Genomic DNA, 21,693 nt, shown 5'->3' with positions numbered 1-21,693 from the left:
GCTCTAGCCAAAGGGGGCATTACGTCATGCTGACACGAACTCTAGGCTCACTTGTGCCCAGTCAGTGGCCACGCCCAAGTTTATATGAAAAACTATTTTCCATTTGGAAGGCTAAAATCACATCGCTATCTTCAAAAGTATTCTCATATTTAATCAAACTCAGCAAAAAAAGAAATGTGCCTTTATCAGTCTTTCAAAGATAATTCGTAAAAATCCAAAACTTCACGTATCTTCATTGTAAAGGGTTTTAACAGTGTTGTTGATCTCGCACCTTTGACCCTCACCAAGGAGAGAGTCATGACAATTACTAGAGTAACTGTAATTATCAATGGCCAAGGAATTGAATTAAAAGGCAATTCTGCCACTTTTCAACCTCATTCATTATTTCCGACACCCAACCAGTGTTAGATCTGTGTAGTTAAAAAAAACATAAGGTGCTAAGAAATGCTTCTCTGTGACACCACAAGGTCGGATTAAAAGTAGGAAAAACGTTGAAATCTCAACACCTGCAATGAGTTTCTAGCCAGGGGGAGGGTATTTTCTTACTCCCTACGTCGCCACTAATCTCTGTTTGAAAATCACTGATTTTTTAACTTTGATGTAATCGGTTAGAACTTTTTGACTTGTTGTTTTTCTACAAAACGTAGAAATGTGCAATTTTCACATGGTATTGTGCTGGAGATAATGAAAATGAGGTTAAAGTGGTGGATATATCCTTCACGAACATGCTCTACTATACAGAGAGCCATTTTATAGCCCTATATGGTAGAATGCAAGTCAGTCGGCTCCCACTACCACAGCTGCCTGGCTGTCGCATTCTGATGACTAATCTGTTTTGTAAGGCCTCATGTCAGCTCTGCCATTACCTGTAACATCATATTTTCCATAGCTGGTCATTAGAAAGACCTGATTTATGCAAGGTCTAATTGAAGTTGGCTTATCTAGATATTAATGGCCTCCAGAGAATTAACTTTACCCAGGTTAATGCCACCGATTATGTCAAGCCAAAAGAAAAATAGTCAAGTTTCTTCCCAAACTTTCCAGGCAGTTCCACATGCTATTGTGTACAATATGTCAAGGTACAGTAAAGCTGTAGGGAGGTGTGAAGGGTTTAAGTAGTTTTTCAGACAGCTTTTGTTCTATTCTAGACCAATACGCAAAAATTCATTCAAACAAAGCATTCCTCTCGCAATACATTGCGTGTGTGAGCACCTGCCACTATTTACAACATCACTGGGCTGAAAAAACCACCGAAGATGGGGCATCTTTAATCCAAAATCTATTATTTAGTGAGATGTTGAAAGGTGATGCAAGCTTAGTTGGTCTGAGATACACTGTGGGCTCAAAGTAAGGCTACTGAATTATTCATGAGCTATTAATATAATAATGGGTGGATAGTAACAGGACCCTCATGCAAACTTGTATAGAGACCACGAGCACTAAGGAGGGAAGCACCTGACATTTGGACCTCGGAGCACCACAAAGAAACAATTTCAAAAGCCAACATGGGACTCTTCTTGTTTAACTGGTACCTTTGTTGCAGAACCAACACTTTAAATTAAAATTTAAAAAATTAAACTCAAATTACATTCTGTGGGGATGTCTGCTCGGTGCAAATGTCTTTCAATATCATAGGAAAGGATGCATAGAGAAGCTTACATGTCTTCCACTAATATACTGTCTGTTGAGCTGTAATGGAAGAATATGAGGTGTTAGCAGAAGATGGCAGGTTGAAACATGGTCACAACACAGGGATCTAGTACATTGACTGGAATCAGGAGATTGGCATGACCGCTATGGTTTGTGTCCCAAAACCCTTCCATCCAACAAAGCAGAGTCCTCTCAACATGTCACAAAGCAGCCTAACATGCTTCTAATCAAAACCATCCGTTTTCGAGGTGGAAAAAAACGTTGAACTCCAAATACTGTTGATTTCAAGTGCAGACCGAACAGACAATGGTCTGCAAACACTACTCAGGACTCTGCTTACTTGAAATGCTAGAGCTGGCTCTGCCTCTGCTTTGGTATTCCCTTCCAATGAGTTCATGGAGGTTGCCTCTGGTTGTGTTTTGCAGTCTATGGACCTAAAGAGAAAGGACAATTAAATCAACAATAAAAAAATAAAAAGATCCACTCTGCATTTCATTACTCCCTCAAAACGATAAACAAACTTTATCAGTAAAAACACTAATTGGTAGGTCTAACTTTACATGTTACTTCTGTGAACTGTCCTTTTCCCTCATGAGGGACATTTTTAAAATATCTTAAAGATATGTGGGGGGTTTTATAACGGGATTACAAGGCACAAGGCAATGTTTAACTTACAGAAGGCAAATAATTGTGTTTATTAGTTGGCAAGGGTCTTTACTTCAATATTATTGGGATTTTATGTATTTATAATACCTTTAAGACTTTTTCCTGGTTGTTGTCTATACCACATTTTCCATCTGTTTTACCAGAAATCAAGGCCTTTGCTTATTCCACTTTTTTTGAGATGGAAAATGGTTGGAAAATGTATATACAGTGCATTCGGAAAGTACATTTTGTTATGTTACAGCCTAATTCTAAAATAGATCAAATAGTTTATTTCCCTCATCAATCTATGCACATTAACTCCATAATGACAAAGCAAAAAAAAATGGCAAATGTATTAAAGGTAAAAAACAGAGACCTTATTTACATAAGTATTCAGACCCTTTGCTATGAGACTCGAAATTGAGCATCCTGTTTCCATTGATCCTCCTTGATGTTTCTACAACTTGATTGGAGTCCACCTGTGGTAAATTCAATTGATTGGACATGATTTGGAAAGCCACACCTGTCTATATTAGGTCGCACAGTCCAGTCAATTGAATTTACCACAGGTGGACTCCAATCAAGTTGTAGAAACATTTCAAGGAAAATAATTGTATAAATTTTAGAGTAAGACCAAAGTAACAAAATGTGGAAAGAGTCAAGAGGTCTGAATACTTTCCAGATGCACTGCATGCCTTAATTTCTCAAAAATATAGACTCTTAGCTTTCATTAGACACTCAATATAACATGCTCCTATGAACTGCTCATTTGTCCTTTTTTTGTTGTTGATGGAAATGCATGTGTGTGAACAATTGCAATTCAACAGATTTGGAACTGACTTAGATATAACAGGTGCAGGAAGGTTACTTACCACAGATGTTCGCTGGAGGAGTTTCTCGATGAATGTTGTCTTTCCAATTTCCACTTTCTGCTGCTGTTTCTTTCAGGGTGGAGGTTGAGATCCTCCCATTTCTCCAAAGGAGAGGCAATGTTGACTGGGAAGAGCAATCGTGGAGAAATCAGCTAACAGCCGGGTACAATACAACACAATCAGCTAAGGGGGAAAAAAACATTGCCATCTGGACAGAGTCATGAGAGGGACATGAACTTTGCTTGTAAATGATACCCAGGGTTACACTTAAACTTTCTTTCATTAATTACTTGCTACGCATAATTAGAACTCATTTGAAGAGTAAAATACTTTAACCTCCTCAACTTGCTAATGGGAAACTAATCGTCTGTTACCTCTTAATGTATTTTAAGATGATCTGTTCATTACAGGCAATTGCCTGATCTTTCTTTGGACCATCTTGAACATGAACAAGGTCAACTCCATTGAACTTCATAGGGGAAACTTTTCATTAAGGGTAGGCAAGTCTGTTAAAGCATTTAGGAGACTGGGGACATGAGGCTAATACAGTTCCTGATTGAATTTTCTGAACATTTTTACAGATTTATAATCTACATATTAGGTAGTCATGAAATTCATGATGACATGATACAAAGTAAATTCTACATAAATATTGTCCATAAGAGAATCTCGTTTAATTTTGCACGTAACAGCTCTGTCATACTGCAGAGTGACAATGACCACTAAACATGGTTTCGGACATAAATTTAGTTGCGGTCCAACATCCAATTTAGATCATTATTTTCGGACAACCAAAACATTCTCCTGACTTGCCCAATAGTCAAGAGCTATTAAGAGTTTATAGTCCATCCCTTATATAGTGTGATTCCACGTCAGCTGGAGTAGAAAATATTTTGGGAATCTCAGAATGTTCTGGAAATTATCACATAGGAACTTCATTGGGAAGGATGTTTAACTTCTTATGGCTGAAATCTCGCTAACGGGATCGATATGACAACTGCCAGTGAAAGTGCAGGGCGCAAAATTCAAACGACAGAAATCTCATAATTAAAATTCCTCAAACATACAAGTATTTTACACAATTTTAAAGATAAAATTGTTGTTAATCCCACCCGTGTCCGATTTCAAAAAGGCTTTACGACGAAAGCACATCAAACGATTATGTTAGGCCAGCACCTAGTCACAGAAAAACATACAGCCATTTTTCCAGCCAAAGAGAGGAGTCACAAAAAGCAGAAATAGAGATTAAATTAATCACTAACCTTTGATCTTCATCAGATGACACTCATAGGACTTCATGTTACACAATACATGTAGGTTTTGTTCGATAAAGTTCATATTTATATCCAAAAATCGCAGTTTACATTGGCGCGTTATGTTCAGTAATGTTGTGCTTTCAGAGAGCCACATCAAGTTACAAAAATACTCATAATAAACATTGATAAAAGATACAAGTGTTATGCATGGAATTATAGATCTACTTCTCCTTAATGCAACCGCTGTGTCAGATTTTTTATTTTTTTTACGGAATAAGCATACCATGCAATAATCTGAGTACGGCGCTCAGACACAAAAACAAGCCATACAGATACCCGCCATGTTGTGGAGTCAACAGAAGTCAGAAATAGCATTATAAATATTCACTTACCTTTGATCTTCATCAGAATGCACTCCCAGGAATCCCAGTTCCACAATAAATGTTTGTTTTGTTCGATAAAATCCATAATTTATGTCCAAATAGCTCCTTTTTGTTCGTGCGTTAATTTCACAAATCCAAATTCATGAGGCGCTAGCACTAGGTCCAGACAAAGTCAAAAAGTTCCTTTACAGTTCATAGAAACATGTCAAGTGATCTATAGAATCAATCTTTAGGATGTTTTTAACATCAATCTTCAATGTTTCAAACGGAGAATTCCTTTGTCTTTAGAAATGCAATGGAATGCAGCTAACTCTCACGGCCACGTGTGAGACTGAGCTCATGGCACTCTGACAGACCTCTGGTTGAAACAGCTCTCATTCTCTCCCCCTTCACAGTAGAAGCCTCAAACAAGGTTCTAAAGACTGTTGACATCTAGTGAAAGCCTTAGGAAGTGCAATCGGACCAAAGTTACACTATCTTGGATAGGCAAAGAGTTGCAAAACTACAAACCTCAGATTTCCCACTTCCTGGTTGGATTATTTCTCAGATTTTTTTTTCTTCTGCCATATGAGTTCTGTTATACTCACAGACATCATTCTAACAGTTTTAGAAACTTCAGAGTGTTTTCTATCCAAATCTACTAATAATATGCATATCTTAGCTTCTGGGCCTGAGTAGCAGGCAGTTTACTCTGGGCACGCTTTTCATCCAAGCTACTCAATACTGCCCCCAGCCATAAGAAGTTAACAACATGCTTTTTACATTTGTATCATAAACCATTTATTTGAAAATTATGATTATATTTGCCATTTTAGACCCTATGACCTGTGCACCGCTCATGATGATACAGACAACATGTTGGTGTCATTATACTCGTTATAGTGTTCTCTCAAATATGGAGTATGTCTTGATACTGAAATACACTTTCACATTCATTTATTCAACATTAAACATATTGAAAGGCGCACTATGCATAAATCGCTCTGCCATTTCCTGGTTGTTAATATTCTAATGTCTGATTTCAGTTTGACAAAGCAAGCAAAAATATACAGTGCATTTGGAAAGCATTCAGACCCCTTCCCTTTTTCCAAATTTTGTTACGTTACAGCCTTATTCTAAAATGGATTAAATAAAACCATTTCCTCATCAATTGGCCTTAGAGAGAGAGAGAGAGACACAGCTGCATGTGAGCTTTCGCATTTTTCAACATGTTTTTTTTTTTTTTTACAAAAGGATAGATTTGGAGTTAGATATATTTAGATTTTTCGGCAGGGACATATGTAGGATGCTACCCTCCGCTGGATGCTAACCTTAACTACAAACCTACAACCTAATTTACGACAAAGGTACCTGGAGGGATGACTGCTACCAAGGATTCCTTCTTCCAAGCTATAGGGAGGGTGCTCTTGCAAACAAACAGCAGAGATGTGAGGACACCATCCAACTTGGAACTGAGTGAGTCACGTTTAGTCTGATGCTATTTTTAAAGCCAAGAAGAGAAAAAATGAAATATAAAGTACATTACAATGATATATTTTACTTTATGGGGTCTGAATGCTGAGTTAAGTGGAACGATATACCCTGAGAGTCGGGAAGCAAGATCAGGAAGTGAATACATTTAATAAATAAACAAACATGAACAAAACAAACACGAACAGTGCACCGACATAAAACAGAAACAATAACACCTGGAGAAGGAACCAAAGGGAGTGACATAAATAGGGCAGGTAATCAAGGAGGTGATGAAGTCCAGGGGAGTGTCAATAAGCGCTAGTGCGCGTGACTATGGTGACGAACACGTGTGCATAATAATCAGCAGTTTGGTGACCTAGAGGCCAGATAGCGAGTATACGTGACATTAAGTCTGCCAGGCTTGCTAGCACAGACCAGATACAACTTCAATTAGCACTGCGGTGTGAAGTGAGAGGTGTTGAGGCCTTTGGAGCCCAACAAGTGGCAGGAGTCTCTCGCAGCCTGCCCCACCCAAATCCAGAGGCCATTGAAGCCCCCTCTCGCTGTTCAGAGACCATTCACTGGCATTATTTACAAGAAATCTGCCTCCAGAAATAAAAGCTTCTCCCAGATGGGAGTGACACCTACTCCCGTTGCCTGCTGCTTGGATTCCACCTGGTGATCTGTTCACCGTCTGCCCTGGCCTGTCTCCCCTTGTACAGGTACCCCTAACACAGTCCCCCCTCTAGCACACACACTGTTTAAATATATATATATATATAACTTGGCAAGTTAGTTAAGAACAAATTCTTATTTACAATGACAGCCTAGGAACAGTGGGTTAACTGCCTTGTTCATGGGCAGAACAACAGATTTTTGACCTTGTCAGCTCCGGGATTCGATCCACCAACCTTTCAGTTACTGTCCCAACACTCTAACCACTAGGCTACCTGCCACCCCTGTTGGGGTGAGTGACTCTGAACTTACAATGGCTAGCTCCAAGTTGTTATTTATTTAAAAAAATTATTGTGCATTTTGCTATTTGCCTCATGACTTCTGCATGCTTTGTTGACTATGAACGTTCTTGTTTACCCAACCGTGAGACAGACTGTTTGTTCCCACACTCTGGACTCTGACCCTCTATTGGTTACACTGCCTTTTGGCCTCCCATCCTATTCCAACCACCTCTCGCTGGCTTTGTATTCATATTACATGATGAAATTGCTGTACAATAGGATCTTGTTGCCTTCTAATGCACATTCAAATGTCATAAATCAACACTGCAGAGCTCTCGTAATCGCGCCTCTTCCACCCCAGCTGCCAAACTAATCCTCTGTTGGGGGGGGGTGGCAATCTTTACCAAGGATCACCTTCAGTGCTCGGTTGTCTCCAACAAATCTGTCCCCAAACAATTTGATTTGCTGGTTTTAAGCATTCAACTTTCAAATAGCTCTTTGTTGACTGTTGCTGGGTGATATTGTCCTCCACTAGCACCGGCCTGTACCCTACCTGCTCTAAGCTCTCTCCTGACCCCTTACACTAAGTCTGAATTTGTCCTTCTAGGTGACCTAAACTGGGACATGCCTAAACCACCTGAACAAGTCCTAAAGCAATGGGACTCCCTAAATATTTCTCAGATTATTACCAATACCACAAGGTATGACTCCAAACACCCAGAAAAGGCAACTCTCCTCGACGTTATCCTCACAAATAATCCTGATAGGTATCAGTCTGGTGTTTTCTGTAATGACCTTAGTGATCACTGTTTTACAGCAAGTGTTCATAATGGCTGCTCAGTGAAACGACCTGTCCTGATTTGTCATAGACGCTTGCTAAAAAACTAATGAGCAAGCCTTCCTTGTACTGGCCTCTGTAAAATGGTATAGAATCAGCTTGATCCCCTCTGTCGAAGACGCTTGGACCTTCTTTTAAAAAATATTTTTCAGTGTTATTGTTAACACGCCCTCATGAAGAGAATGAGAATTAAAAACAGGTCTAGCCCCTGGTTCGACTGTGATCTTGCAGAGTTACTCCACCTCAAGAATTGCATTTGGTGAAAGGCTCGGCACACACGCATACATAGGCTGACTGGCTCTCGTTCAGGCAAATGAGAAATAAGTGCACTCAGGCTATCCGGAAGGCCAAAGTTAGTTACTTTAAGGAGCAGTTCTCTCTCTGTGGGTTTAACTCCAAGAAGTTCTGGAAAACAGTTAAAGCCCTGGAGAATAAACCCTCCTCCTCACAACATGTCCCGTAATCTCTTTAATCACCACTTCATTAAGTCACTTCATTAATTTGGCTGAGTCAAATTCCAATTTGACTCAGCCATGCCTCCTTCCCCGCCCAACATTTCCTCATCTCCCATCCCTTCTAACGCAATTAGCCCCGACGCTCCTCTTTAAGGTTGCTGCCCCTATCATCACCAAGCCTATCTCTGACTGTCTCTCCTCTCTGGGGAGGTTCTCATTGCTTGGAAGGCAGCCACGGTTTGTCCTTTATTTAAAGAGGGTGATCAAGCTGATCCTAACTGTTATAGGCCTATTTCTATTTCGCCCTGTTTATCAAAAGTATTGGAAAAACTTGTCAATAAGCATCTGACTGGCTTTGATGTCTATAGTATTCTCTCTGGTATGCAATCTGGTTTCCTCTCAGATTATGGATGTGTCACTGCAACCTTAAAGGTCCTCATGTCACCATTGCCCTTGATTCTAAGCAATGCTGTGCTGCTATTTTTATTGACTTGACCAAAGCTTTTGATACGGTAGACCATTCCATTCTTGTGGGCCGGCTAAGGAGTATTGGTGTCTGAGGGGTCTTTGGCCTGGTTTGCTAACTACCTCTCTCAAAGAGTGCAGTGTATAAAGTCAGAACATCTGCTGTCTCAGCCACCTCCTGTCCCCAAGGGAGTACCGCAAGGCTTGATCCTAGGCCCCATGCTCCTCTCAATTTACATCCACAACATAGCTCAGGCAGAAGGAAGCTCTCTCATCCATTCATATGCAGATGATACAGTCTTATACTCAGCTGGCCCCTCCCCGGATTTTGTGTTAAATGCTCTACAACAAAGCTTTGTTAGTGTCCAACAAACTTTATCTGTCCTTAACCTTGTTCTGAACACCTCCAAAACAAAGGTCATGTGGTTTGATAAGAAGAATGCCCCTCTCCCCATCGTTGTTATTACTACCGCTGAGGGTTTAGAGCTTGAGGTAGTCACCTCATACACGTACTTGGGAGTATGACAAGAGAGTACACTGTCCTTCTCTCAGCACATATCAAAGCTGCAGGCTAAAGTTCAATCTAGACTTGGTTTCCTCTATCGTAATCGCGCCTCTTCCACCCCAGCTGCCAAACTAACCCTAATTCAGATGACTATCCTACCCATGCTAGATGAGACGTAATTTATAGAGCAGCAGGTAAAGGTTCTAGCGACTAGATGTCCTTTACCATTTGGCCATCAGATTTGACACCAATGCTCCATATAGGACACATCACTGCACTCTATATGCCTCTCTAAACTGGTCATCTCTCTATACCCGTCACAAGACCAACTGGTTGATGCTTATTTATAAAACCCTCTTAGGCCTCACTCCTCTCTATCTGAGATATCAACTACAGCCCTCATCCTCCACATACAACACCCATTCTGCCAGTCACATTCTGTTAAAGGTCCCCAAAGCACACGCATCCCTGGGTCGCTCGTCTTTTCAGTTCGCTGCAGCTAGCGACTGGAATGAGCTGCAACACTCAAACTGGACAGTTATCTCAATCTCTTCATTCAATGACTCAATCATGGACACTCTTACTGACAGTTGTGGCTGCTTTGCATGATGTATTGTTGTCTCTACCTTCCTGCCCTTGTCTGTGCCCAATAATGTTTGTACCATGTTTTGTTCTGCTACCATGTTGTGCTGCTTGTCACGCCTTGGTCATAGTGTTTTGTGTTTTCGTTTATTATTTGGTCAGGCCAGGGTGTGACATGGGTTTATGTGTTGTGTTTCATATTGGGGTTTTATTAGGATTTGGGATTGCGAATGATTAGGGGTGTGTCTAGTTAGGCTTGGCTGCCTGAGGCGGTTCTCAATCAGTCAGGTGATTCTCGTTGTCTCGGATTGGGAACCGTATTTAGGTAGCCTGGGTTGACTGTGTATTTCGTGGGTGATTGTTCCTGTCTCTGTGTAGTATTCACCAGATAGGCTGTAATAAGTTTCACGTTCCGTTTGTTGTTTTGTTTATTCAGTTATTTTCATGTATCGTCATTTCATTCATTAAAGACATGAGTAACCACCATGCTGCATTTCGGTCCTCTCTTTCAACAACAGACGAACGCCGTTACAGAATCACCCACCACACACGGACCGAGTGGCGTGGTTACAGGCAGCGACGGCAGGAACAGCGAAGGGAGGACGTTATGGACAGCAGAGGCATGGAGTATACGACGTGGGAAGAAATCGACAGGTGGGCGGCCGACCCAGAGAGAGTGCAGGAGCCCGCCTGGGATTCGCTGGAGAAATGCGAAGAGGGCTATAGGCGAATGGAGTCGAAAAGGAAAACACTGCGGCGCAGAGCGAAAACCGAAAGTAACCCCCAAATATTTATTGGGGGAGGGCTCAGAGAGAGAGTGGCGGAGACAGGAGTCAGACCTGAGCCAATTCTCCCGGTTAATCGTGAAGAGCAGCTGCAGTGGGAGAGGCTGCACCACCTGGAGAAATGGACATGGGAAGAAGAACTGGACGGTAAATGACCCTGGGCTCAGCCTGGAGAATATCGCCGCCCCAGGCGGCGAAAGCTGAGAGGCGCAGATATGAGGAGGCAGCACGGCGTAGCGGATGGAAGCCTGAGAACCAGCCCCAAAAATGTATTGGGGGGGCTCAGGGAGAGTATGGCTGAGTCAGGGGATAGACCTGAGCCAACTCTCCTTGTTAATCGTGAGGAGCCAAGGAGGAGACCAGAACCAGAGCCGGTGTTAGAGGTGAGCGAAGCAGAGACTGTGAAGGAGTTAATGGGGAAAGTGGAGTGGAGAGTAATGAGGGAGTTGCTAGCTTGGTGCTATAGGTACAAAATTAGTCCGACGGAGCGAGTCGGGGAGTTGATGGCACCTGGGGCAGCGCTCCATACTCGTCCTGAGGTGCGTGTTAGTCGGCTGGTGAGAATTGTGCCAGCCTCACGCACTAGGCCTCCTGTGTACCTACCTAGCCTTGCACGTCCTGTGCCAGTCCTGCTCTCAGGCTCTCCAGTACACCTTCACGGTCCAGTCCATCCTGTGCCACCTTCACACACCAGGCTTCCTGTGCGTGTCCTCGATCCAGTACCACCAGTTCCAGCACCACGCACCAGGCCTTCAGTGCGCCTCGCCTGTTCAGCGCAGCCAGCACTTTCCACCTCTACAGCGCTGCCAGAGCCTCCCGCCTGTTTAGCGCAGCCAGCGTCGCCAGTCTGCCCAGCGCCGCCAGTCTGCCCAGCGCCGCCAGTCTGCCCAACGCCGCCAGTCTGCCCAGCGTCGCCAGTCTGCCCAGCGCCGCCAGTGCCGCCAGTCTGCCCAGCGCCGCTAGTGCCGCCAGTCTGCCCAGCGTCGCCAGTCTGCCCAGCGTCGCCAGTCTGCCCAGCGCCGCCAGTGCCGCCAGTCTGCCCAGCGCCGCCAGTGCCGCCAGTCTGCCCAGTGCCGCCAGTCTGCCCAGCGCCGCCAGTCTGCCCAGCGTCGCCAGTCTGTCAGGATCAGTTAGATCCACCAGTCAGCCAGGATCCACCAGTCAGCCAGGATCCGCCAGAAGTGCCAGTCAGCCAGGATCTGCCAGTCGGCCAGGATCCGCCAGTCGGCCAGGATCCGCCAGTCGGCCAGGATCCGCCAGTCGGCCAGGATCCGCCAGTCAGCCAGGATCTGCCAGTCAGCCAGGATCCGCCAGAAGTGCCAGTCAGCCAGGATCTGCCAGTCTGCAGGGTGCTGTCAGCCTGCAAGGAGCAGTCAGAGCTGTCAGTCTGCATGACGCAGCCAGAGCTGCCAGCCTGCAGGGAGCTGCCAGCCTGCAGGGAGCTGCCAGCCTGCAGGGAGCTGCCAGCCTGCAAGGAGCTGCCAGTCTGCAGGGTGCTGTCAGCCTGCATGGAGCAGTCAGTGCTGTCAGTCTGCATGAAGCAGCCAGAGCTGTCAGTCTGCAAAGAGCTGCCAGTCTGCAGGGTGCTGTCAGCCTGCATGGAGCAGTCAGAGCTGTCAGTCTACATGACGCAGCCAGAGCTGTCAGTCTGCAAAGAGCTGTCAGTCTGCAGGGAGCTGTCAGTCTGCAGGGAGCTGTCAGTTTGCAGGGAGCTGTCAGTCTGCAAGGAGCTGTCAGTCTGCAGGGTGCTGTCAGCCTGCATGGAGCAGTCAGAGCTGTCAGTCTGCATGAAGCAGCAAGAGCTGTCAGTCTGCAAAGAGCTGTCAGTCTGCAGAGAGCTGTCAGTCTGCAAGGAGCTGCCAGTCTGCAAGGAGCTGCCAGTCTGCAAGGAGCTGTCAGCCTGCATGGAGCAGTCAGAGCTGTCAGTCTGCATAGAGCAGCTAGATCCGCCAGTCAACCAGATTCTTCCAGATCAGACAGTCAGCCATGATCTTCTAGATCAGCCTGTCAACCAGTCTCTTCCAGATCTGCCAGTCAACCAGAATCTTCCAGATCTGCCAGTCAACCAGAATCTTCCAGATCTGCTAGTCAACCAGAATCTTCCAGATCTGCTAGTCAACCAGAATCTTCCAGATCTGCTAGTCAACCAGAATCTTCCAGATCTGCTAGTCAACCAGAATCTTCCAGATCTGCTAGTCAACCAGAATCTTCCAGATCTGCTAATCAACCAGAATCTTCCAGATCTGCTAGTCAACCTGAATCTTCCAGATCCGCCAGCCAGCCAGGATCTACCGGAGCCTACTACCTACCTGAGCTTCATGTCAGTACTGGGCTTCCTCTCAGTACTGGGCTTCCTCTCAGTACTGGGCTTCCTCTCAGTACTGGGCTTCCTCTCAGTACTGGGCTTCCTCTCAGTACTGGGCTGCCCTTCAGTTCCGGGCTGCCCTTCAGTTCCGGGCTGCCCTTCAGTTCCGAGCTGCCCTTCAGTTCCGAGCTGCCCCTCTGTCCCGAGATGCCCCTCTGTCCCGAGATGCCCCTCTGTCCCGAGATGCCCCTCTGTCCCGAGATGCCCCTCTGTCCCGAGATGCCCCTCTGTCCCGAGATGCCCCTCAGTCACGAGCTGCTCCTCAGTTCAGTGGGGTTCTGGGTGAGGACTATTAGGCCATGGTCAGCGGCGAGGGTGGATTATCCCAGGATGCGAAGGGGAGGAACTATGACTTTTATGGAGTGGGGTCCATGTCCCGCGCCGGAGCCGCCACCATGGACAGACGCCCACCCGGACCCTCCCTATGGTTTTGAGGTGCGTCCGGGAGTCCGCACCTTAGGGGGGCGGCTCTGTCACGCCTTGGTCATAGTGTTTTGTGTTTTCGTTTATTATTTGGTCAGGCCAGGGTGTGACATGGGTTTATGTGTTGTGTTTCGTATTGCGGTTTTATTAGGATTTGGGATTGCGAATGATTAGGGGTGTGTCTAGTTAGGCTTGGCTGCCTGAGGCGTTTCTCAATCAGAGTCAGGTGATTCTCGTTGTCTCGGATTGGGAACCGTATTTAGGTAGCCTGGGTTCACTGTGTATTTTGTGGGTGATTGTTCCTGTCTCTGTGTAGTATTCACCAGATAGGCTGTAATAAGTTTCACGTTCCGTTTGTTGTTTTGTTTATTCAGTTATTTTCATGTATCGTCATTTCATTCATTAAAGACATGAGTAACCACCACGCTGCATTTCGGTCCTCTCTTTCAACAACAGACGAACGCCGTTACACTGCTGCCACGTTGTGTTGCTACCATGCTGTGTTGTCATGTGTTACTGCCTTGCTATGTTGTCGTCTTAGGTCTGTCTTTATGTAGTGTTGTAATGTCTCTTTTGTCAAGATGTGTGTTTTTGTCCTATATTTTTTATTTAAAAAATATACATATTAATCCCAGCACTCGTCCCCGCAGCAGGCCTTTCGCCTTTTGGTAGGCAGTCATTGTAAATAAGAATTTGTTCTTAACTGAAATGCGAGTCAGGTGCTTCTCTTTGTCTCTGATTGGGAACCGTATTTAGGTAGCTTGAGTTCGCGTTGTATTTCGTGGGTGATTGTACCTGTCTTTGTGTATTCACCAGATAGGCTGTATAGTTTCACGTTCTGTCTGTTGTTTTGTATCTCACAGTTATTTCGTGTATCGCTATTTCCTTTATTTAAAGCACATGAGTAACCTACACGCTGCATTTCGGTCCGACTCTCTTCTTTCAACAGACGAACGCCGTTACACAGCCAAGCCACAGTGCTTCTTGACACAATGCCTTCTTAAACCCGGAAGCCAGCCGCACCAATGTGTCAGAGCACTGTACACCTGGCGACCGTGTCAGCGTGCATTGCGTGCATTGTGTCCAGCAGGAGTTGCTAGTACGCGATGGGACAAGAACATCCCTCCTAACCCGGACGACGCTGGACCAATTGTGCGCCGCCCCATGGGTCTCCCAGTCGCGGCCGGCTGCAGCGGAGGCTGGACTCGAACCAGGAGCTCTAGTGGCACAGATAGCACTGTGATGTAGTGCCTTAGACCACTGCGCCACTCAGGAGTCCCAATATTAGTATTTTTAATGTTGAATAAATGTATGTGATTTATTTTCAGAAACAACTTATTTTATATTGCACTATAAGGAATGTAATGACACCAAGATGTTGTCTGTATCATGTACGGCTCTTACAGGAGGCATGTTTAGGTCTTAAAAGGGCATGATAAATGATAAAAAAAAAAAATGCTTTTTACATTTCAAACATCCTTCCTTCCAATGATGTTTCTATGTGAGAATTGCCAGTACAATTTTGTTCATTTATAGTGAATCCTTATTTATAGTGAATCCTTATTTCATATACAGTATTTCATTTATAGTGTATCCTTATTTCATATACAGTATTTTTGGTATATATACCAGGATACACTATAAATGGACAATAGTTTCAGTGGTAAACTGCTCCAGTGCTTGTACCTGAGTCGGGAGTGTGTGAGCTGGGGGCAGTCTGTTCCACAGCCACCCGGATCAGCTCTGTCTCATCTGTTGTCTTCTTTCGGTGAGGCCCATTCTTGGGCCCTTCCCCATGCGACGACGACAGAGGGCTCTTCTTGTCCTGTTTGCTGTTCATTCTCTCTCCGGGCTCGCTGAGGTCCAGTAGGTCCAATGTGGAGGTCAGAACTGGAAGGGTAGATCATACTAGTTTAGATTCTTAGTATACAGTTCAAATCTTTTCTTTACAGAGAGACGCATCTCCCCAAACAAAGCTGTCATGATGTACGGATTAACATTCCTCAACAAACTGGATTCTTTGACAATTTTTAGGGCCTTCCTCTGACACCACCTGGTATAGAGGTCTTGGATGGCAAGGAGCTCAGCCTCAGTGATGTACTGGGCTGTTTCCCACTATCCTCTGTAGCACCTTGCGATTGGATTCCAAACAGTTGTCATACCAGGCGGTGATGCAACCTGTCAAGATTATCTCAATGGTGCAGCTTCAGAACATTTCGATGATCTGAGGGCCCATGCCAAAACATTTTCCGCATTTTGAGAGGGAATAGGCGTTGTTGTGCTCTCTTCACAACTGTGTTGATGTATGTGGATCCTGATAGTTTCTTAGTGATGTGGACATGAAGGAACTTGAAGCCCTCGACTTGTTCGACAGACCGCAAAGACACGATGAAGGCTTTTTTTTCAGGTTAATGTACATTTAACTGCTCACAGCATATAGTATGTGAATGAAAAGGCCCTTCCCGTCTTCATAATTATGTGCTGATAGGTTTCATTAGAATAAAGGTAAGAACAGTGCCATAACTACTTAGTCAGATGGCATATTAGTCATATATACAGATGAAGAACTAAATGTATTGGAGTTAATTCATTTAAATTCAATTGTGAGTAGATCAACATGTTAAGTTTTAGGTAAAGAAGCTATGCAGAAAGATTTAACAAATTCAAAAAGATGGTTTAGTTTATTGTCTTGGTGTAAACATTGGCAGCAAAGAATTGAATTGGTGTACAAAGACACAATTAATAATGGCATATGTTGATGTAGTTCCTTTGATGAATCAAAATGTTATGTTTTAAACTGGCTTTTTCTGCGTTGTTCAAGCTAGTTTGTTACAGTGAAATTGTGAGGTAATATACACTGCTATCGTAATACAGTTGTAAGAGATATCATTACATTGCTCTGATTTCACTGGCCATATAAAATACACTGAGAATTTGAGAATTTGGTCCAACCGACCTCACAACCGAAGACCACGTGTAACTACACCAGCCCAGGACCTCCACATCCGGCTTCTTCACCTGCAAGATCGTCTGAGACCAGCCACCCGGACAGCTGATGAAACCGAGGAGTATTTCTGTCTGTAATAAATCCCTTTTTGTGAGTAAAAAAACTCATTCTGATTGGCTGGGTCTGGCTCCCCAGTGGGTGGGCCCTTCCCGTCTGGCTGCCAAGTGGGTAGGCCTATGCTCTCCCAGGCCCACCCATGGCTGCGCCCCTGCCCAGTCATGTGAAATCGATAGATTAGGGCCTGATGAATTTATTTCAATTGACGGACTTCCTCATATGAACTGTAACTCAGTAAAATCATTGAATTTGTTGCATGTTCCATTTATATTTTTCGTCAGTGTATATATGATGGTTCTGCAGTATTCAGCCCCTGTGTGTACACAAATCCCCCGGTATTTAACACACTGCTGTTTTATGACAAACAAACGGGATGATCCTCTGAATGTAATCTGTAGATAATTAGAGTGTGTTCCCCTCCTGATATCTCTGTGCTCCTCAAAAGATAAATGCAATTAGAAATCAGAGGAAAAACTTGTGGGAGATGGAGATGTCTGAAGTGTTATCAGTGTCAGGAGAAAAGCCAGATGTGCTGAAAGAAATCTAGACGGACAAATTGTTTGGGTACCCTTGCGTCTACTTGATGATGATGATGATGATAATGCCTTGAAAAGAAGTCCTCCATATAGTCTTTCCAGCTGAAGGCATATTAGATGTGTATGTATACGAAGGATAGTATACCGTCTCTATCATAGTGTGCTGAGCATCACTATTCATTCATTTCATTGATTCATTTCTACATCGTCATGGTCATCTAAGGGTTCCCATGTGTTTCTATTATATTTTTGGAGGATGATGTCAGCTAACCTTCTGACCACTGCTTTCAACAACCTTAACATAATGTTTTAGAGTGCTAAAGATTCCTTATTGCAGTTTATTGTGGTCAGGTAAAGTCTGGTTTGTGTGAATCGTGATAGAGAACAATGATATCAATGGATCTTTTGCAAGCCTTTTTTCTAGGCTATTGGAGATCAAATTGTCTATTGCTATTGTCAAGGACTGAGGTTTGTCTTAGACTTTTGTAACGAAACAGCTCAACCTGTGGATATTACCGAGAAAGTGAGTCGCTGTTGTTTCCACTCACTAATCCTCTGCTGAGCCACTGACCTTCAATTGGGAACCTGCAAACTGTCATTTTGAATCATCCCAATCCACTCAGTGTGAGGACACAGTGGGCATCAGACGTGAACTTCTGACTTCAGCTAAAACGGGCATGCTTGTGCCCATGCTTTTAGTTACAGTACTTCCCTCAGCACACTAATAGCAGGATTAAGTGGTCGTGTCTTTATTGTTTGCAATATTGTTAATGTAATTTAATTATGCCAATGTGTTTTCATCAATTGAAAACCCTTAATCTATTTTATGAGAATTTATAAGATTCTTGTTTGCATAAAATAGACGCAGACCAGTCTTTCAATAATAGGTAACACAATTTATTCTCGGAGCGCGCTGACACTTAACCACGAGCAACAGTTTATATACAGATCATGACGTCATTTCATTGCTTTAACAGAATCCCCTCCTCTTGACCGGGACAAAGTGAGGTGAAAAGTTCATTCTAACTTACTAACACACTCCCAGGTAACTTTTGACCCCTCAACATTATCGATCACAACTGAGCTGACAGTTTTAATTAACAGAAAACCTAGGAATGCATTCACTGTCTTATCTAAAAAACCCAGAGCTAAGTTTCTGTAGGTTCAACGCTAGGTTAACGACCTTATGTGTTTACACAGTCCCCAACCCATTCGTTTCTTCCTAGTTGGAATGGTGTTCTTTAACTTGAATTACTCCTTGTCCGTGTCACACAATCCCTTCTTATGAACTCATATTGTTAATCAGATATAACAAAACAGAGTATAAGTTTACTTAGTTACAATTCTATTTAAAATGACAATATTGTTTATTCATTTATTCATAATAATTCCAACAAATATGCATTTAGCATATCAAATTGTCACGGTTCATGAATCCACTGCCTCCTTTTCCTTTTCTCTCTCTCTCTCTCTCTCTCCCGTGTTTGTGTGGGCGTGGTTCCCAATCTCGGCCTGATTGTCTGCCAGCTGGAATCACTTATCTTCCCTTTATATGTTCTGTAACCAGTGTTTCTTGTTGTCAGATCGTTGTTACTTCCCTGAGGTTGTGTCGTGTGTCCGTGCTCATCTCTCGCCGCCCTTGTGTGGATTATCTGCTGTGCTCCTTCCTACCCATCCGGACACTCTCCCCTGGGTTTCTCAGCACGCTTTCATAGGAGGATGCGCCCTAGTCCCTGGGTCGGATTCCGTCTGAGTACAGTCTGTCTGTCCTGTTGCTGCTGTAACCTGTATTCATTAAACCATCGTTGCTTGCATCTTGCATCCGCCTCTGTATTGTTACACAAATATAACAATAACACAATCCCCCTGACATAACTTCTTAGTGGAGGAAAATTCCCACTGGATTGTCATGGTTGCCCTCTATTACATGAACTTCTGTCAATTTCCATATTGTTACGCTTACCCTTTTCATATACAGACAAATATATGTATTTTTGACCATACCGCCGCCTTTATACACTGCTCAAAAAAATAAAGGGAACTTTTAAACAACACAATGTAACTACAAGACAATCACAATTCTGTGAAATCAAAGTGTCCACTTAGGAAGCAACACTGATTGACAATAGATTTCACATGCTGTTGTGCAAATGGAATAGATAACAGGTGGAAATTATAGGCAATTAGCAAGACACCCCCAATAAAGGAGTGGTTCTGCAGGTGGTGACCACAGACCACTTCTCAGTTCCTATGCTTCCTGGCTGATGTTTTGGTCACTTTTGAATGCTGGCGGTGCTTTCACTCTAGTGGTAGCATGAGACGGAGTCTACAACCCACACAAGTGGCTCAGGTAGTGCAGCTCATCCAGGATGCCACATCAATGTGAGCTGTGGCAAGAAGGTTTGCTGTGTCTGTCAGCGTAGTGTCCAGAGCATGGAGGCGCTACTAGGAGACAGGCCACTACATCAGGAGACGTGGAGGAGGCCGTAGGAGGGCAACAACCCAGCAGCAGGACCGCTACCTCCGCCTTTGTGCAAGGAGGAGCACTGCCAGAGCCCTGCAAAAGGACCTCCAGCAGGCCACAAATGTGCATGTGTCTGCTCAAACGGTCAGAAACAGAATCCATGAGGGTGGTATGAGGGCCCGACGTCCACAGGTGGGGGTTGTGCTTACAGCCCAACACCGTGCAGGACGTTTGGCATTTGCCAGAGAACATCAAGATTGGCAAATTTGCCACTGGCGTCCTGTGCTCTTCACAGATGAAAGCAGGTTCACACTGAGCACATGTGACAGACGTGACAGTCTGGAGACGCCGTGGAGAACGTTCTGCTGCCTGCAACATCCTCCAGCATGACCGGTTTGGCGGTGGGTCAGTCATGGTGTGGGGTGGGGTGCCATTTCTTTGGGGAGCCACACAACCCTCCATGTGCTCGCCAGAGGTAGCCTGACTGCCATTAGGGACCGAGATGAGATCCTCAGACCCCTTGTGAGACCATATGCTGGTGCGGTTGGCCCTGGGTTCCTCCTAATGCAAGACAATGCTAGACCTCATGTGGCTGGAGTGTGTCAGCAGTTCCTGCAAGAGGAAGGCATTGATGCTATGGACTGGCCCGCCCGTTCCCCAGACCTGAATCCAATTGAGCACATCTGGGACATCATGTCTCGCTCCATCCACCAACGCCACGTTGCACCACAGACTGTCCAGGAGTTGGCGGATGCTTTAGTCCAGGTCTGGGAGGAGATCCCTCAGGAGACCATCCGCCACCTCATCAGGAGCATGCCCAGGCGTTGTAGGGAGGTCATACAGGCACGTGGAGGCCACACACACTACTGAGCCTCATTTTGACTTGTTTTAAGGACATTACATCAAAGTTGGATCAGCCTGTAGTGTGGTTTTCCACTTTAATTTTGAGTGTGACTCCAAATCCAGACCTCCATGGGTTGATAATTTATTTTTTATTTTTTTTATTTTACCTTTATTTAACCAGGTAGGCAAGTTGAGAACAAGTTCTCATTTACAATTGCGACTTGGCCAAGATAAAGCAAAGCAGTTCGACAGATACAACGACACAGAGTTACACATGGAGTAAAACGAACATACAGTCAATAATACAGTATAAACAAGTCTATATACAATGTGAGCAAATGAGGTGAGAAGGGAGGTAAAGGCAAAAAAGGCAAAGCAAATACAATATAGCAAGTAAAACACTGGAATGGTAGTTTTGCAATGGAAGAATGTGCAAAGTAGAAATAAAAATAATGGGGTGCAAAGGAGCAAAATAAATAAATAAATTAAATACAGTTGGGAAAGAGGTGGATAATTTTTGTGTGATTTTGTTGTCAGCACATTCAACTATGTAAAGAAAAAAAGTATTTAATAAGAATATTTCATTCATTCAGATCTGTTATTTTAGGATGTGTTATTTTAGTGTTCCCTTTATTTTTTGAGCAGTGTATATCGGAAAGGGGTAGGGGGGTAAAACAATTACATGGCATATTAAAACCCACCTCAAGTCCTAATCATGTAACAGTATTTTCACAGACCCTGTAACCAAAAAACAGGTACGGGGTCATAAAATGGATCTTGGTTTTTATGCAGGGAAATTCATTAACACTCTTATTGTTAAAGATCTCCCTAACAACACCCCCCCACCCCTCCCAAACAGGGCAAATACAAAGTTTGGTAATATTATGACAGTTTGTGCTGTCATTCTGTTACATAACGTTGCATCTGCACTGTTCTTCAAGTAATATCACAAAGAATGATCATATTCATTTACCAGCTATAGTCATTTGGAGAAACATTGATCAAACTATTTATCAATGTTTTGATCAAATGAATCAGTTATGTACCTTTTGATAGCAGCTAGCTATAGCAATGTCAAGTCTTTCTACACTAATATCTGACTAACTCAGAAATATGAAGTTATTTCAGAATGAAAGTAAACTGGATAGCGAACA

At 43.8% G+C, this 21,693-nt stretch overlaps 1 protein-coding gene across 1 annotated transcript in view; it reads right to left on the bottom strand.

Moving 5' to 3' along the window:
• Positions 1 to 21,693, bottom strand: part of LOC115108713 (PEX5-related protein-like) — a 112,291-nt gene that overhangs the window by 35,306 nt on the left and 55,292 nt on the right. Inside the window, exons 4-8 of the mRNA XM_029633335.2 lie at positions 15,319 to 15,522; positions 9,792 to 9,806; positions 3,168 to 3,291; positions 1,991 to 2,084; positions 1,660 to 1,689 (exon numbers count right to left, since the gene is read on the bottom strand). Of these exons, the coding sequence (XP_029489195.2) occupies positions 1,660 to 1,689; positions 1,991 to 2,084; positions 3,168 to 3,291; positions 9,792 to 9,806; positions 15,319 to 15,522 (467 nt within the window). The remainder of the gene's footprint in view (positions 1 to 1,659; positions 1,690 to 1,990; positions 2,085 to 3,167; positions 3,292 to 9,791; positions 9,807 to 15,318; positions 15,523 to 21,693) is intronic.

This window comes from Oncorhynchus nerka, linkage group LG24 (assembly GCF_034236695.1).
Source record: "Oncorhynchus nerka isolate Pitt River linkage group LG24, Oner_Uvic_2.0, whole genome shotgun sequence".
NCBI lineage: Eukaryota > Metazoa > Chordata > Actinopteri > Salmoniformes > Salmonidae > Oncorhynchus > Oncorhynchus nerka.
This window is presented reverse-complemented; position numbering and strand designations above follow the sequence as displayed.